General features: G+C 42.5%; 1 protein-coding gene across 2 annotated transcripts; it reads right to left on the bottom strand.

Moving 5' to 3' along the window:
* Window positions 1-3381: 3381 nt before the first annotated feature.
* LOC110499107 lies at window positions 3382-17501 on the bottom strand. Of its 2 annotated transcripts, none has more exons than XM_021576017.2 (12): window positions 16896-17501; window positions 15448-16344; window positions 15009-15189; window positions 14759-14898; window positions 13926-14488; window positions 9244-9517; window positions 8806-9001; window positions 8036-8220; window positions 7741-7836; window positions 7327-7476; window positions 5542-5635; window positions 3382-5081 (listed from the first exon to the last, which is right to left on the bottom strand). In XM_021576017.2, the coding sequence occupies exons 2-12, from the start codon at window positions 16286-16288 to the stop codon at window positions 5018-5020; spliced, it is 2784 nt and encodes a 927-aa protein (XP_021431692.2). In that variant the 5' UTR covers window positions 16289-16344; window positions 16896-17501; the 3' UTR covers window positions 3382-5017. The 2 variants fall into 2 exon arrangements, with proteins under 2 accessions (XP_021431692.2, XP_021431690.2); XM_021576015.2 differs by having other exon boundaries at window positions 13926-14491; window positions 16896-17499.
* Between the last annotated feature and the right edge of the window lie 601 nt (window positions 17502-18102).

Raw genomic sequence — 18102 nt, 5'->3', positions numbered from 1 at the left:
GACCAAGCTTTAACTTCCTGACTGATGTCTTGAGATGCTGCTTCAATATATCCACATCATTTTCCTACCTCATGAAGCCATCTATTTTGTGAAGTGCACCAGTCCCTCCTGCAGCAAAGCACCCCCACAACATGATGCTGCCACCCCCGTGCTTCATGGTTGGGATGGTGTTCTTCGACTTGCAAGCCTCCCCCTTTCTCCTACAAACAAAATGATGGTCATTATGGCCAAACAGTTCTATTTTTGTTTCATCAGACCAGAGGGCATTTCTCCAAAATGTATGATCTTTGTCTCAATGTGTAGTTGCAAACTGTAGTCTGGCTTTTTTATGGCGGTTTTGGAGCAGTGGCTTCTTCCTTGCTGAGCGGCCTTTCATGTCGATATAGGACTCGTTTTACTGTTGATATAGATACCTTTGTACCTGTTTCCTCCAGCATCTTCACAAGGTCCTTTGCTGTTGTTCTGGAATTGATTTGCACTTTTCACACCAGAGTACGTTCATCTCTAGGAGACAGAACGCATCTCCTTCCTGAGCGGTATGATGGCTGCTTGGTCCCATGGTGTTTATACTTGCGTACTATTGTTTGTACAAATGACAGTGGTATCTTCAGAAGTTTGGACATTGCTCCCAGGGATGAACCAGACTTGTGGAGGTCAACAATTTTTTTCTGAGGTCTTGGCTTTGCTTTTCCCATGTCAAGCAGAGGCACTGAATTTGAAGGTAGGCCTTGAAATACATCCACAGGTACACCTCCAATTGACTCAAATTATGTAAATTAGTCTATCAGAAGCTTCTAAAGCCATTTTCTGTAATTTTACAAGCTGTTTAAAGGCACAGTCAACTTAGTGTCTGTAAACTTCTGACCCCACTGGAATTGTGATACAGTGAATTAGAAGTGAAATAATCTGTCTGTTAACAATTGTTGGAAAAATTATCTGTGTCATGCACAAAGTAAATGTCCTAATCGACTTGCCAAAACTATAGTTTGTTAACAAGATATGTGTGGAGTGGTTGAAAAATGAGTTTTAATGACTCCAACCTAAGTGTATGTAAAGTTTCGACTTAAATTGTACATTTGATTCAGAAACTACTCAGACCCCATGCCTTTTTCCACATTTTGTTACATTACAGCCTTATTCTAATATTTTTTTCCCTCAATCTACACAATACCCTGTAATTACAAAGTAAAAACAGGATTTTAGAAATGTTTGCTGATTTATAAACCAAAAAAAACTGAAATATGACATTTACATAAGTATTCAGACCCTTTACTCAGCACTTTGTTGAAGCATCTTTGGCAGTGATTACAGCCTCGAGTCTTTTTGGGCATGACAGTACAAGCTTCGCACACCTGTATTTGGGGAGTTTCTCCCATTCTTCTTTGCAGATCCTCTCTAGCTCTGTCAGGTTGGATGGGGAGCATCGCTGCACAGCTATTTTCAGGTCTCTTCCAGATGTTCAATCGGGTTCAGGTCCGGTTTCTGGCTGGGCCACAAAAGGACATTCAGAGACTTGTCCTGAAGCCACTCATGCGTTGTCTTGGCTGTGTGCTTAGGGTCGTTGTCCTGTTGGAAGGTGAACCTTCGCCCCATTTTGAGGTCCTGAGCACTCTGGAGCAGGTTTTCATCAAGGATCTCTCTGTACTTTTCTCCATTCATCTTTGCCTCAATCTTGACTAGTTTCCCAGTCCCTGCCGCTGAAAAAAAATCCCACAGCATGATGCTGCCACCACAATGATTCACCGTAGGGATGGTGCCAGGTTTCCTCCAGGCGTGACACTTGGCATTCAGGACAAAGACTTGTTTTCATCAGTCCAGAGAATCGTCCTTTATGGCAAACTCCAAGTGGGCTGTCATGTACCTTTTACTGAGGAGTAGCTTCCCTCTGGCCACTCTACCATAAAGGCCTGATCGGTGGAGTGCTGCAGAGATGGGAGAACCTTCCAGAAAGACAACCATCTCCACAGAGGAACTCTGGAGCTCTGTCAGAGTTTGGAACTCGGTAGTGAGTGTTGCAACTGAGGACTGGCAATTTTTACATGCTATGTGCTTCTGCACTCGGCGTTCCCTTTCTGTGAGCTTGTGTGGCCTACCATTTTGCGGCTGAGCCGTAGTTGCTCCTAGACATTTCCAACTCACAATAACAGCACTTACAGTTGACCAGGGAAGCTCTAGCAGGGCAGAAATTCTACGAACTTACTTGTTGGAAAGGTGGCATCCTATGACTGTGCCACGTTGAAAGTCACTGTGCGGGTCATTCTACTGCCAATATTTGTCAATGGCTGTGTGCTTGATGTTATACACCTGTCAGCAACAGGTGTGGCTGAAATAGCCAAATCAAATAACTTGAATGGGTAGCCACATACTTTTGGTGATGTGTTGTATGATTCTTTTTCATGTCACTTATTACATCCATTTCAAATCAGTGTAGACAAAGGAGAAGAGACAGGTTAAAGATGGATTTAAGCCTTGAGACATGGATTGTGTATGTGTGCCATTCAGAGGGTGAATGGGCATGACCAAAGTTAAGGGAATTGAGTATGGTAGGTTTTATGCTGGGGTTTTTCCACGAGCAACAGTTTCCCGTGTGTATCAAGAATGATCCACCACCCCATTGACATCCAGCAGACTTAACTATGGGAAGCATTGGAGTCACGGAAGGTGTTCCTAATGTTTGGTATACTCAGTGTATGTACAAGTGCCTTCAAAGTATTCACACCACTTGACTTTTCCCATATTTAGTTTTACAGCTAGAATTTTAAATGGATTCAATTGAGATGTCATCACTGGCCTACACACAATACCACAATGTTAAAATGGAATGTTTTTCAACTTTTCATTAATAAATCGATAAGAAAATTTAACGCTGAAATGAATCAATAAGCACCCCTTTATGTCAAGCTTTAAAAAATTCAGGAGTAAACATTTGTTTGGTCTCTATGTGCAATAAGTGTTTAACATGACTTCTGAAGGACTACCTCATCTTTGTACCACACACACACACACAGATCATTGTAAGGTCCCTGATTCGAGCAGTGAATTTCAAACACAGATTCAACCAAAGACCAGGGAGGTTTTCCAATGCCTCTCAAGGGGCACTTAATGGTAGATGGGTAAAAAAAAGCTGACATTCAATGCCATTGAGTATGGTGAAGTTATTACACTTTGGATGGTGTATCAAGACACCCAGTCACTACAAAAATACAGGCCTGCTCCCTAACGCAGTTGCCGGAGAGGAATGACATTGATTTAACCATGAGGCCTATGGTGACATAAACCGGTTGAGTGGTGTTTTCCTAAGTCCGCTCACCAATTAACAGGAGGTTACTATTAAGTTGTTTAAGAATAGCAAGAAACAAAAAAGACACATTCTTCAAAACGTTTCTTTACATAGATATTTTTTATTTTCGTTTTTATGGTCAAATTAATCTAGATACAATGAGACATTTAAAAGCAGTTTAACAAGTATTTTTTACAGCAAAGCCACAAACAGTTCTATTACTTCACAAAGAGCTAATCTAGAGCAACAACCAGGCTGTGTTTTGAACAGGGGTTGGAACCAAAATTATTTTCCAATCGTTCCAAAACAGAACCCCAATTTATTTTCATTCCGACCATAAAATAAAGTTTTGAACCAGTTTGAACCCCCCAAAAAGTCACGGTTCATTATGCTCCTTTTTACCAAATAGCTCATTAAATGTAATTATCCAATTAGCACCGATAGAGAAGCTAGCTACGGAACCCTTAAGCTTGTTGTTTACATGTTTAATTGGTCATTTAAGTGCAGGCGCAAGATCTGACTGAAATTTCACAGGTGGGGAGAGAGCAAGGGGTAGACATTGGAGGTTTGATTTGAAGCGCTAAAATACCTTGACATGTGAACTGGAATGTGTTCAGGCCACTACTAGCATTAACTTTACATAATTATATACAAGACATGAGGAAACATTTTCGAAAAAAAAAAAAACGTTATCCGGTTCTTAAGATTTTAAAATGAACTTGATTGAAATCACCAAAGACCACTTTGTCTTATTCTATTTCAAGGAGCTGATCTAAGTCAATGCACTTCCATCAGATGGAAAAGAGAACCATATAGAAAAAGGACAGCCTGGTTTTTGCTCAGAATTTCAACACTAACATTTCTACAAACCTATAATAACTTCCATTGATGTCTTCACATTAAACATTGTGTTTACTGTTGATTGATTGTTTTCATTGTTGCTTCTGCATACAGGTTCCCCCAGAGAACATTTAAAACATTTACATGCAAGGCTTCCACAGACATTGTTATAGTTCCTCTACAAAATACTAAATCAGATCATGCCTAATTTGACCTTATACAAGTAGAAAGGCACAAAAGTGGTTTGCAAGCCAGCTAGCACACAAGCCATTATAAAACAGTGTAAAATTGATACTGATTGATCATCTCAATTACGAAAATACTATTCTTATCAAATTATTATTTGTAAACTTTTTGGGGGGGTGGGAAATTACCATAAAATAGCTTTGTGCTTATAAAGGACTCCATAGCTAGAGGAGAGAGGCTCCATATGCATATTGTCTTTCACATTCCTTTTCCTCATCTAATAGAATGTAAACACGAATTCTGACCAACACTCATCACTGGTTAATCACAAGCATTCACATTTTAACTAAATAAAACAGAACTTTTAGTACTGGTAACTCATGATTCCTTTTGAGATTGGTAGTCTTGTTACTTTATACACTTTCAGATCTGTTTAAGAGAGAACATTTTACATTTGAAGGAAAACGCAGGCACAGGACTGTATTACCATGATTACATAGCAATAAATCTAGTGCAACATCAACTGAATTATGATGTAGGGGATGTAAAAAGATGGGAATTCATACAGATGAACAAAAATGGTGCTGGTCTCTTATCTAGCGGGATATCCCTATTCAAAATCAGACAGAAGAATACAATGTTTTAAACAAACAGGCAGGAGTTCCCTTCACACACCAGAGCTAAGAAATGCTCCCTCATATGCACATGCACTTAAAGTTCTGAAGGTCCCTCTTCAGGTTCATTCAGCTCCATGGAGTAATAGTCCAATGGTCGCCTAAGGATAAAAGCACACAAAACAATCATTACAGTATCATTCTCTAAATTAGTTCATTATAGAACACCACTGAATAATTCAAATAAAGTATTTTGAATGAATATCAAAAGGACAAATTTCTCATTGCTGGAGCAGTCTGGATCACCTTGAAGAGCTCACATTTAAGCTTTTCTGAGAACTGCAACAATGGCACCACATGATTATGTGTTAGAAGGGTGAGGTTGAGGCAGGAAAATTTTAGCTAATCATGTTTCTATCCACTTGGGAGTAAAAGGCCTAACTGTGTGACTCCATTATGTACAGTTGCATAAAGTGAAATGATGCCTCTTCACTTGACCACTGAGCCAAACTGAAAACGTGAGCATTTGTGCATACATATTCTATGCATGTCCGAGTATGCATGCACATTTGGGACTGTATGTCTGCGTGCAAATGCATGCATGCGTGTGTGTGGTCTCACCTCTTTTTGTAGAGGTAGGTAAAGAGGGCTGCTCCCAGTCCCAGTAGCAGTAGAGCTCCCAGCACCAGGCCAATCTGCAGGCCCAGGGCAGACTCTGAGAAGAAACACCATCAGTCAGCTAAGCTTAGCCCTGGACTAAAAAGCACTTCAAAAATGGAGCTTCTCTAGGCTTACAGAGAAGGCTTAATCTGTGTCTCGGAAACCGGCTCATAGGAAATAAACCTGTGCATTGAACTACACTCCCAAAATGAGCATGTCTGACTCAAACGTTATTAGCCAACGTTCACTTTATAAAAACATCAGGAGAGCACTGCGCCTGCTAGGGTTAATGACACATACATACATACATACATACATATATATAAAAAAAACACACAAAAGTATGTGGACACCCATTCAAAATTAGTGGATTTGTCTATTTCAGCCACACCAGTTGCTGACAGGTGTATAAAATTGAGCACACAGCCATGCAATCTCCATAGACAAACATTGGCAATAGAATGGCCCGTACTGAAGAGCTCAGTGACTTTCAACGTGGCACCGTCATAGGATGCCACATTTCCAACAAGTTAGTTGGTCAAATTTCTGCCCTGCTAGAGCAGCCCCAGTCAACTATGTGCTATTATTGTGAAGTGGAAACTTCTAGGAGCAACAAAGGCTCAGCCGCAAAGTGGCAGGCCACACAAGCTCACAGAAAGGGGCCACCGAGTGCTGATAAAAATAGTCTGTCCTCGGTTGCAACACTCACTACCGAGTTCCATGACAATGCGCCCATGCACAAAGCGATGTCCATACAGAAATGGTTTGTTGAGATCGGTGTGGAAGAACTTGACTGGCCTGCTCCGAGCTCTGCCCTCAACCCCATCGAACACCTTTGGGATGAATTGGAACACCGACTGCAAGGCAGGCCTAATTGCCCAACATCAGTGCCTGAACTCACTAATGCTCTTGTGACTGGATGGAAGCAAGTCCCCGCAGAAATGTTCCAACATCTAGCGGAAAGCCGTCCTAGAAAAGCGACTCCATATTATTGCCCATGATTTTGAAATGAGATGTTTGATGAGCAGGTGTCCACATACACTACATGACCAAAAGTATCTGAGGAGTTTCCATGACTATTGACTGTCTAAATCTGAACAAAGATTGCCACCTTCTGGAGAATACAGAGAAAATGTGTTACAAATACTGTATCAGTCCTACATTGGAAAACTTTGCACAGATTTCCAATGATGAATAACAGAAATCCTAAATCTTGAGGCAGCTGCAGCAGCTAAAGCGAGTCTATCCCACTGGAATAACAGAAGGGTACAGTTGGGTGCAACAATTTTTTTTGTATTACGCAGAATTCAACTCAATGCCTCCAGGGCTGTTCTGTGGGTTGGTTTGTTTTCATTCCAACCAATATCCTTGGCTTTGATTGGCTGGTAGCCCAGTTTAGCATTTACTATTCAACACTAGTGGTGTTTAGTGGTGTGTGTCCTGAGTTAAAGCAATGAGATATCCTTCAATCGTGTTGGGTAATATTCAGCCGTGTTTGCTCACACATATCAAGAGCGCTATGTCCAGGTATTCAATCAAGGTTTAGTGGTTGTGTTGTGTTCAGGCTGCAAGTGTTGGACTCAGACCAGGGTTGTGTTCGTTAGGGCACACTGTAGAAAAACATTTCAAAAAGCTGTGCTGCAGACAAATGAAAACATACCCATTCCGGACAGTTTTCTTCCGTTTCGTGCCCAGTGAGCACAACCCAGGTTAGTGAATGTTGTGGTGTGAGTGGGGGGGACTCACCAGTACTCATGCGTCGATCAGTAGCCGGGTCGGTACAGGTGTCCCCCTGGGTGAGGGAGGTCTGGAGGATGAGGGCCCTTTGATGGTCCGACAGGGCCTGGATGTTCCCCAGTACACGGAGCCACCCGGCCACACAGGAGAAGTTGGCCACTGAAACACACACACAAAAGGTGGGTTCTCCAGTTTAAAACAGAGATTAAAACACTTTGGTAATGTTACAAAGTGAAATGACTATGGCAGGAAACATAAAACCAAAACCCATATTCTCAACACTGGATGACAAAAAAAAGTATTGTATTGCACATTGCAGTATTGTTATGCGCATGAATATCAATGACCAAATGTGTTATACCTGTGCTCGTGTTTGCAACTGTGTGTGTGTGTCGTCTCTGTAATGCTAGTGTTGTGTCTCACCCTGCAGGTAGAGGGCAGATATTCCACAGTGACATCTTTCCTCTAGATAGCCAGCCACATCCATCTCACTGTGACCCTGCACCAGTCCACTGCAGTCTGACAGAGAAAGTAAAACATTGATAGAGAGAAAGAAGGAAAGATATAAAGAGAGTAAGAGTTTGTATGATTAAGGAAGGTACATAAGCCATTAGAGATACTAATGAGTTGAGACCACTTGATCGAACAGCATTATGTATCCTGCACTTAACATCACGAAAAGCCCTATATCCCAAGAAATACAGATGACATGGCTTACTTCCTGGGTGCTCCTGCCAATCACCGGAGAGGGGAGCCAGGCATAGGTTAAGGTCGCTGGAGAAAGCAGGGCTGGGGCAGATGTTGGTCAGGCGCGGGGTGGGGGAGGAGCTGGTCCAGGAGGAGGGGCTTCTCGCCTCGCAACAGGAGCAACGGCTGAGAGACACGGGACCGTCCTCCACTGACCTGTGGTGTACAAACAGAGGCACACACACACACAAAACAATCTTTAGTGACACTAACAAAAGACTGACTAGCTTGACTTAACCTATAACAGGAGTGGCCAAACTTTCTTGCCCGAGGGACAAATCAGGATTATGAAATTCAACAGAGGGCAGCACAGATTTTTTAGAGAACGATTTCCTCGTAAAAATCTATTTGCAAGCCAGAAAAAGGGCAGTTATTTCAAAATATAAGTCCATTATCATGTTTACATACTTTATAATAATTGTGCAGATAACAGCACCAGAATTGCAATTTTGCTGTATTGTGTGTATCACAATACAATAGCTAATATAATAGCTAATAGCTCTTACTGTTCAAAAGCTAGAAACCGCTCCGTTTGTCCCAACAGCTAATAGTCGATATCGCAGGTTACTCACGAAACCACGGTTCTATGAAATAAGCGGCACATTCTGTTGACTACATAATATTTTTCGGTAACCTTCTGGCGGCCCAAACCAAACTTTTGGCCGGCCTTGCCTAAACCTTGACCAAATATTTTTATTACCAGTAGTACACAAAGCAAATACAAGTAAATGTAATTCCTACCTGAGTACAGGCAACACCTGCTGCCCTCTGGTGGCAGAGAGTTTAATGAGCAATCTCAGTTCATCACTGAACACTAGTGTGTCACGAAGAGTGCTGTTGGTTAGGGTGGTACCAGCTCTACACACAGTGACTGTGTCAGAACACAGGACTACAGCCCCTTTGGCTGGAATTGTGGCCCCCTTGGGAAACATCTGGTCTGTGTGGAAGAAGAGGGAGAGGGGGAAGACCAAAAGTGGTGGTGAGGTAGGGAAAGATACATTTTATTTGTGCCGTTAATCTTTTCAGGGTAGTGTTCATTAGGGCAACGAAAAGTTTACAAACAGAAACATTTAAATTAGTACTTCTCATTGATTAATTTCAGATAGTACCCTCCTGTTACACTCTGTTTTGGACCATTGTCTTCTGATTTGTACCTAGGAAACATGACCCTGATCTCACCAGCTCCCGTGATGTTCCCGATGAGGTAGAAGCCGTTATGGTCTGTGATTCCGGTCAGAGGGAGGGCCATAGTTGTACCAGCGCGATACTCTTCAAACACAGTCAGGACCAGGCCCTGTAGAGAAGTCAGGGGCGATCCTAACAGCTCCACAAACCCGCTCTGCTGGCTGTGGTTGGTCCAGTGGGCACCGCCCACCTCACTGATGACCACACCCTCGGGGGGAGGGGGTGGGCGGGGACAAGAGTTCTCCCTCAGAGGTGTGGGTGGGGCCACCTGAACAACAATATAATGGATTGGATTTCAATTGGCAAGGTCATCGAAATTGTTAAAAGGTTTTTAAAAACAATTCTAATAAATACAACAGTTGGACAATGGATGAAGATACTCTAAATTGTATAATGCAGATATTGACTGAATTATAGCACATAAAACATTTTACTGGCATGGACAAATAACGAATGTTCATGGATTTTGGTGGGAATTCAGGTATTCAATTTGTCATCAATTTCAATTTTATTTTCTTAGAACACACTCATATCCATATTTTGTTTCTTTATGTTAACACAATAAAGACCTAAGTGCCTCATTTGCATAAATACACTGGGTGTATTTGCAATTACATACAGTTGGGGGTCAGAAGATTACATACACCGACCGAGGTTGGAGTCTTTAAAACTTGTTTTTCAACCACTCCCCGAAACTCTGTTTTTGCTTTGTCATTATGGGGTATTGTGTAGATTGAGGGAAAAAACGATTTAAATCAATATTAGAATAAGGCTGTAACGAAACAAAATGTGGAAAAAGGCATGGGTTCTGAATAGTTTCCAAATCCAATGTACAGTTGAAGTCAGGAAGTTTACATTCACTTAGGTTGGAGTCAATTAAACTAATTTTTCAACCACTCCACAAATTTATTTTTAACAAACTATAGTTTTGGCAAGTCGGTTAGAACATCTACTTTGTGCATGACACAGATCATTTTTCCAACAATTGTTTACAGACAGATTATTTCACTTACAATTCATTGCAATCACAATTCCAGTGGGTCAGAAGTTTACAGACTTCTGTTGAACCTTTGAACCGCTTGGAAAATTCCAGAAAATCACATCATGGCTTTAGAAGCTTTGTAGACCTCCACAAGTCTGGTTCATACTTGGGAGCAATTTCAAAATGCCTGAAAATACCACGTTCATCTATACAAACAATTGTACGCAAGTATAAACATCATGGGACCACGCAGCCGTCATCCTGCTCAGGAAGGAGAAGCGTTCTGTCTCCTAGAGATGAACGTACTCGTGTGAAAAGTGCAAACCAATCCCAGAACAACAGCAAAGGACCTTGTGAAGATGCTGAGGTAACAGGTACAAAAACATCTATATCTACAGTAAAACGAGTCCTATAATCGACATAACCTGAAAGGCCGCTCAGCAAGGAATAAGCCACTGCTCCAAAACCGCCATAAAAAAAGCCAGACGACAGTTTGCAACTGCACATGGGGACTTAGATCGTACCTTTAGGAGAAATGTCCTCTGGTCTGATGAAACAAAAATAGAACTGTTTGGCCAAAATGACCATCATTATGCTTGGGGGAGAAAGGGGGATGATTGCAAGTCGAAGAACACCATCCCAACCATGAAGCACGGGGGTGGCAGCATCATGTTCTGGGGGTGCTTTGCTGCAGGAGGGACTGGTGAGCTTCACAAAATAGATGGCATCATAAGGTAGGAAAATTATGTGGATATATTGAAGCAACATCTCAAGACATCAGTCAGGAAGTTAAAGCTTGGTCACAAATGGGTCTTCCAAATGGACAATGACCCCAAGCATACTTCCAAAGTTGTGGCAAAATGGATTCAGTTACACCAGCTCTTTCAAGAGGAATGGGCCAAAATGCACCCAATTTATTGTGGGAAGCTTGTGGAAGGCTACCCGAAACATCTGACCCAAGTTAAACAATTTAAAGGCAACGGTACCAAATACTAATTGAGTGTATGTAAACTTCTGACCCACTGGGAATGTGATGAAAGAAATACAAGCTGAAATAAATTACTCTACTATTATTCTGACATTTCACATTCTTAAAATAAAGTGGTGATCCTAACTGACCTAAAACAGGGAATTTTTACTAGGATTAAATGTCAGGGATTTTGACAAATTGAGTTGAAATGTATTTAGCTAAGGTGTATGTAAAACTTCAGACTTCAGCTATATATGAAAACATTAACATAAAGGGGTTGAACAGAGCTACAATGGCCAACCACTTGCTCTGTCCACCCTACCTGTGCTGTTTAGACTGCCTTATTAATCACTGTCGTTGTCACTTTCTCTTGCATAATTCAACAAAACGTATGATAGTGTTGATCATGCTATTTTATTGAATAAGCTGTCCTCAATAGGCCTGAGCTTTGACACCTGTTCATGGTTTTATGATCATCTTAGTGACAGAACTCAAGCCATCGTCATTGAAGTGGTTAAGTCTGAATTTCTTGAGGTACATAAAGGTGTACCACAGGGGTCAATTTTGGGACTTGTTCTCGCCACTATTTATATAAAACACCATTGGTCAATCTGTAAACAATGGTTAACTACATCTATATGCGGATAATACTATTATGTATGCTATTGCCCTGACTGTTGATCTGGCTACTCAATATGTACTCCCTGTTTAAAAAAAAGTAAAAACATAGAAAAGGGTGTCAATAGAAGGATACCCTTGGATGAAAAAAAATCAACACGCTTGGCTCTAGATTACACCTATCTAAACATACTTCACTTTGTTGTGAGATCAGACATAATATGACTATAATCTGAGTTTTCATTTTTGGAAGTTGCTTTCATTTCAGCGCAGCTAATTTGTAAACATTTCAACTGAATTAAATTAGTACTTCTTTGGTGATGTAAGTGTCGAGACGGTGCATTAAATCCCAGACTAAGCTTTCTTATTATATTCAACGGAAAGACAATATGTTCCATTGATCCCATTACCACGGTGTGTTTGACAGGTCATTACAAATCAAATCATATGTTATTTGTCACATAGACATGATTAGCAGATGTTAATGCAAATGTAGCGAAATGCTTGTGCTTCTAGTTCTGACCATGCAGTAATATACAAACATTTCCTAAAAAAAAACCGACAGTGACCAAAATGGCAAATTTCACCAAAAAGTGACAAGTTTGCAACGTAGTCTACTAAAATAATTCAAATTCTGATTAAAAGGCAAATGCAGTTTAGCAGCATTAGTGGCTTGACATTAGAACCTTGACATTAGAACCATGCTGACACATGGGGGCATAAGGGAAAGCTGTTTATATTGCTGGCTGGCTTATGGAGAATGCGTCAACGCAGCTGCAGGGAACAGAGGGCATTTTTCTCAAAACGGTGCAGAGGTAAATATGGTTTTGCTTTGGCTAGGTAACTGCTGTTTGACTGGTCATGAAACTAAACTGGTGTTTTAATCTCGGTGCTGAGCTAGTGCGTAACAGCCATTTTTTGTATGTCATGTGTTTGTAGAATGTTAAATCCCCTATTGACCGAGGTGAACGAAGCTACAGCAACAAGGTAATAATGGCTGTAGTCAATTTTGCTTGCTGTTGATGTTCTCCAAATGGCATTTTAATTGGGCTTAATTTGGCCCAAACATAGACCTGAAAGATTGGTTCAGATTTAGTCCAGTCCAAATCTGATGTTTCAAAAGTTTGGACAGCAGATTAGAGTCCTATACAGAAGAGTAGAATAGAGTTCAGTACAGCACAGAAGAGCACATGAGTTGAGAACAGTATAATGTACTGAACCGTACTCTACTTTATAGAACTCAACTGTTTTGTACTCTACTGAGCTCTGTGCTGTACTTTGATGTCCCAACTTGTGAAACAGACGTCTATGATTGGTTCAGATTTGGTCTGGACCAACCAAATGTGGTCTTGTTTGGGGCTGAAGATCATTAAAATAATAGCCAGTGTGTAGAATATACACAGGAGAATATTGAATTTTTTTTACCTTTGTGTACCTAGGTTATAGTTGCCATGAAGTTAATTGCATTTATATCCATAATTATGCATTTCTGTATAGTACAGATCAGGGACCCATGAAGCAATTCCGTTACCAGGTGTAAATCCACTTCACTTACTGTAGTTCATGAACCAAAATATATATTTTTAATTCAAGTTGTCATATCACAGCTGAAACCCCATTCTTTCTGCAGACTTTGAATCTTAAATTGGAGCAGAGTGTTTGGAAAATGTGGTTACGTAAAAAACTGAAGGAGATTCTTGCCAGAATTCTGTTACCAAACTTTGTATCTGCACAGTTCCTCTGGTAAATATGTTTTTGAAATCAATGGTTGGCATACATTTTAAAGTGAAAAATCTTTTTCACTGTTACCATGGAATTGTCCAAACACGTATTGAGCAATAATCTCTTTCTCACATGCATATATTGTGACACATCGTGGTAAAAGTGCAATTTTTTACCAGTGTGGAAATAAATCTGGGTTATATTACACTATTTAAAGTGAGAGTGAAGTACCTTAAGTAGGTGTATTACACTATTTAGGGTGAGCGTGACATACTTTAAGATGTATTACTATTTAAGGTATGAGCGAAGTATATTAAATAGGGCCTCTACTCCATAGGCTGAGCGAAGTATTATGGGTAGAGAAGAGTATTGAGGGATCCTCACCACAAAAGCAGAGAGGTCGGCAGGCAGCAGGCCATTACAGCGGCTCAAGGCCTCGTCTCCGGACTGCACCTCCGGGTCCTCCAGCAGGGGGAGCTGTCCTGGGGTCAACGCATCACTCAGCTCCTGGGCGTCCTTGTCTGAGCCCCTCAGCCGGTACACCACCGCGTCCAGCAACCCCTGGGTCGGGATCCCGTTCTGGGAGGCTGAGGGCGGGCCAAAGGCGCTGCGGTACAAGGCCACTGCGTCCGGCCCGTTCTGGATGGTGTTGGGAGGCAGGCGAACCGAGGGGGCCGGGACCAGCCTATCACTGCCCACCAGGAAGTAGCCTTGGGCAGTGGTGAAGTGGCCTGTGAGGCTGATCTCACGGTAGGGCTTGCTGTTATGTCCACTGAACAGGAGGAGCCACACTCCCTGTAGGGAGATGCGGCGGCCCGACGGGTGCCACAGCTCAATGAACTCGCCGTCCTCGGCCGAGCCCGGGTTGTCTGCATTTAGCTCGCTGATCAGGAAGTCACCCCGGGCCCAGAGCGGGAGGTGAGGGGGCACCTCCGTACTCCCAGGGACTACTGAAGGGGATATAGCAAATATCAAAAGTTCAAAACTCACCACCATTGGGATCGTTTGGTCCCTAGTTATATTAAGTTGCTCTTATACCTGTGTTTGTAAAGACATGTTGTTTGATTTGATTACAAGTTGATTACAATTATTCTGTTAGACTAATGTTAGACTCCATTAGCTGCGATTGATTAGAAGCTAATTGACTCTCACTAGCCTAAGCACCAATGTGTATCACCAATGTAATGGCGTGTGATAGAGAAATATGTAACAATCACCAGTGACATGAGGACAAATCTTTGGCCAGGGGCACTGGTTGGGCTGTCCGGGGGTTTGTGGCACTTCCCAGAATACACCGGGGTCTCTTGTCCAACTGGCCACACCACAGCGACTGAGGTAGAGGCATCCCTCCCCAAATCTGAGAATGACCAGCAAGGTTAGTACTTCAGCCTAAGATAGAAAGATAAATAGATGGAAAGATGGCTGGATGAGTAGATGGATAAAGAGATTCAAAGAAGGTTTGATTACCTGGCGCTGAGCTGGTAGGGCTGTCTGCCTGGTATGAGGGTCTCTGTGAGGTTTGCACTGGGTTGGTCCCCTGGTCCAATGTACACGAAGGCATCTAAGGGCTGTGTCTGGCTCAAAGGGCTTCCCACAGGGAAGTCGGAGGCCTTGCCACTATACAGCGCCACCGCCCCAGACTCATCTCCTGATGAACAACGCAACACAGCAGAACTTAATCACTCAACAATTCTCCCCAACCAACACTTCAGTACAACAAGTTTCTCGTACAGGAAGTGAAACAAGTTGCGTAGATATAATTTCACACATACAAAAATACTACAGGTTCAGCTCCTTGACTAGACAGATAATCTCTGCAAGGCCTCCCAATGAACAGATATGAAAAAACTATTCTACCAATGAAAAGCAGCTTGAATAGGAACTCCTCCAGGTACAGTTCACTGACCTTTCATGTTGTTCTTGTCAATGGTGATGGAGAGCAGGCCTTCCCTGGAGTTGGACACGTCCACACTCGCACTGATCGTTTCCGTCCGCCCGTCCAGTACCAGCAGCACCAGAGGTCCTGCAGCCTGGGACTCACTTAGCTCCACAAACCCGTCCACCTGCCCCCCTCCCAGCTTCAGCTCGCTGATACGCATAGTGGCAGCACTGGAACCAGAGGGTGTGCAGCGGTTGCGTTGGCCAGGTGAAGGTAGGGCCACCTGGAAGCCCCAGTTTTCCCCAGAGACCAGGCACCTTTCGATTGACTCGTCTCCCTCGTGGGCCCCCTCGTCCTCTACGAAGGCCGGCTCCCCAGGGGTCAAAATCTCAGCCAGGACCTCCGCACCCCCAGACCGCCGCGTCATGTACACGATGGCATCCACCAGCCCCACGGCTGTGGCGTTCATCTTCTCCCCGTAGCGTGTGGCGGACGTGTGGTAAAGAGCAATGGCGTCCGGGCCATTCTGGACGGTGTTGGGCGGGAGGGGAATGGCTGGTTTGGGCTGCATGTCCACCGAGCCAACCAGGAAGAAGCCCCGGTCGTCCGTGGTGTGGCCCTTCAAGTCCAGTACTTTGTAGGCTATATTGCCATTTCCATTGTAGAACACCAGGGTGTAGCCGTCCAGTGAAGCCCTCTGACCGCCGGTATGATAGAGCTCAACGAACTCTGTGGTGTCCAGTTTGGGGTTGTCTGCGTTAACCTCACTGATGAGGAGGCAGTGATCTCCCTTGACTGACGCAACCAGACACACGGACAGACAAACAGCGTATGCTGTGACTACTTGAAGGGCCAGTCTTCCCATCATGGCTCTCTACTTAACCAAAAATGTCAGTGCTAAAATGCATGGATGGCAGACGGTCTCTGAAAGATTAAGAAAATGAGGAAGACACTTCAGGCATGAAAACAACTATTGCCTAGAAGTCACAGACAATAACATGGAGCTGGAGTGAGGATATCAATTCAACTGTCTTCATCACACAGACAAGGGGCAACCTCTGAACTGTTTTCTTCGGGTTTGACAAGTACAGACAGATTTGAGGACTAGGCTACTGTGGTGCATGTTGCAATCTAGGCTAGTAGAACCTGACATTTGCCCAAAGGGAGTATTGAATGAATGAGTCATCAAAACAAGAATATGATCGGGAATGCATGTCTCTGTCATGAGTCACAGTGAGGATAAATCATGCATTTCTTGAAAAATCACATTCTAGGAAGTGGGTTTCATCCCAAATAATGTATTTATGTAAACATTTGCAAACTGTGCATTTTATTGATTTATTCTCAAAAAAGTGCGAGGGAAGACTTTTTTCCAATAGTTTCCTGAACCATGAATTAACCAAACGTAGCTGTAATCTTCGGTATGCACTGTTAAAATAAAAATGTGTGTTATTCAATTTTTGATCGTTTCTTACCAAAAGCGTTTCCAGGGAAGCACACCGACGGTGACTCGACTACGGTACTCGGTAGTGCAAGGAAAACGAAGAAAGTTGCCTGCTAAAAAAATATAAAAATACCTAACTAGGCTACTCTACGTGATTTGTAGCCATATAGTGTAAATATTGGAACTGTATTGAATATATTCAGTTAAAATCCCATTCAAGACCACAACTTGTTGCATTGAAGACGCTATTCAAGTAAACGGTAAGCTATTGCTTCATCTCAGCGACGAAACGGTTGTCATTCGAGATCATCAGTGCCACACAGGGTTACAAAGTAGCGACGTGATTTACTGTATTTCAGTGTCCCGTCCGCGACGACGGGATTATCGAAACAATGTTACAATCCAACAGAGGACGAATCCGTTTCTGTATTCCGAGAGAGAGATTCGGAAACTTTGTTTCAATCCCTGCCGCTCCCAGCGTTGTGTCCTCATTGACAAAGCACTTTCTCCCCCTGCTCGTGCGTGGGCGGTCGGAGGGGGATGATGCTTGGGTGTCGTTCTTGTTGTGCGTAACATTCCAGGCCATCCAAGTTCAGCCTTGATTTATATGGCCACTTGACCCCTGACTATTCGCAAGGAATGTGCAACACCTTGGCCACACTAGCAAGTTGGCTATTCCTAGCTGAAATTAAATAGGGCCGGTTGACCTTTTAATGAGCATGAAGAAAAATAGTTAATACATTGTTAACGTTCACAATTGGCATTTGTCTCTGAATGTAGAGCCAAGTCTACCACTGACTTTCCACATGTGTTTTTTTTTCATTGTTGTTTGGACAGTAGAAGTGAGAAAATTGTTTTAAATTCCACACAGAATAATTGTCTCTTGCATACTATTTTTAATCATACAGTCAATGATATTTGGGAAACAGTCCTGCAAAAGAAGTCGGCTGAGATAAATTGTTGATCTGAACTTTTCCTGTTGATGAGGTGGTGTTGAAAACAGCTGACTTAAAAAGGATCCAGTGACCAGAGAAATGAGGAACCTGTGGTCAAAGTGCGCTTCTTTTGGCTTTTCATTTACTTGCCTTTTAGTACACGTTAAACCTCAATATTTCAGTCACATTTCCTTCTAATTCTTAAAAGTTACCATTCCCCCAATAAGAACTAGGAAATTTGGTTGCAAAGATATCAATTTACAAAGGGTATTTCAATGTTTAAGTGCTTGTGGTTCCCTACAA

The sequence above is a fragment of the Oncorhynchus mykiss genome, chromosome 20 (genome assembly GCF_013265735.2).
Source record: "Oncorhynchus mykiss isolate Arlee chromosome 20, USDA_OmykA_1.1, whole genome shotgun sequence".
Classification (NCBI taxonomy): domain Eukaryota; kingdom Metazoa; phylum Chordata; class Actinopteri; order Salmoniformes; family Salmonidae; genus Oncorhynchus; species Oncorhynchus mykiss.
This window is presented reverse-complemented; position numbering and strand designations above follow the sequence as displayed.

Excerpts from the sequence above, each read along its gene's own strand:
- LOC110499107 (XM_021576015.2), bottom strand. The coding sequence starts at position 16,288 with ATGATGGGAAGACTGGCCCTTCAAGTAGTCACAGCATACGCTGTTTGT. Across the intron at positions 7,477-7,740 it reads ATCTGCCCTCTACCTGCAGG|TGGCCAACTTCTCCTGTGTG; the intron begins GTGAGACACAAC and ends TGTGTGTTTCAG. Across the intron at positions 5,082-5,541 it reads ACCTACCTCTACAAAAAGAG|GCGACCATTGGACTATTACT; the intron begins GTGAGACCACAC and ends TTTTATCCTTAG.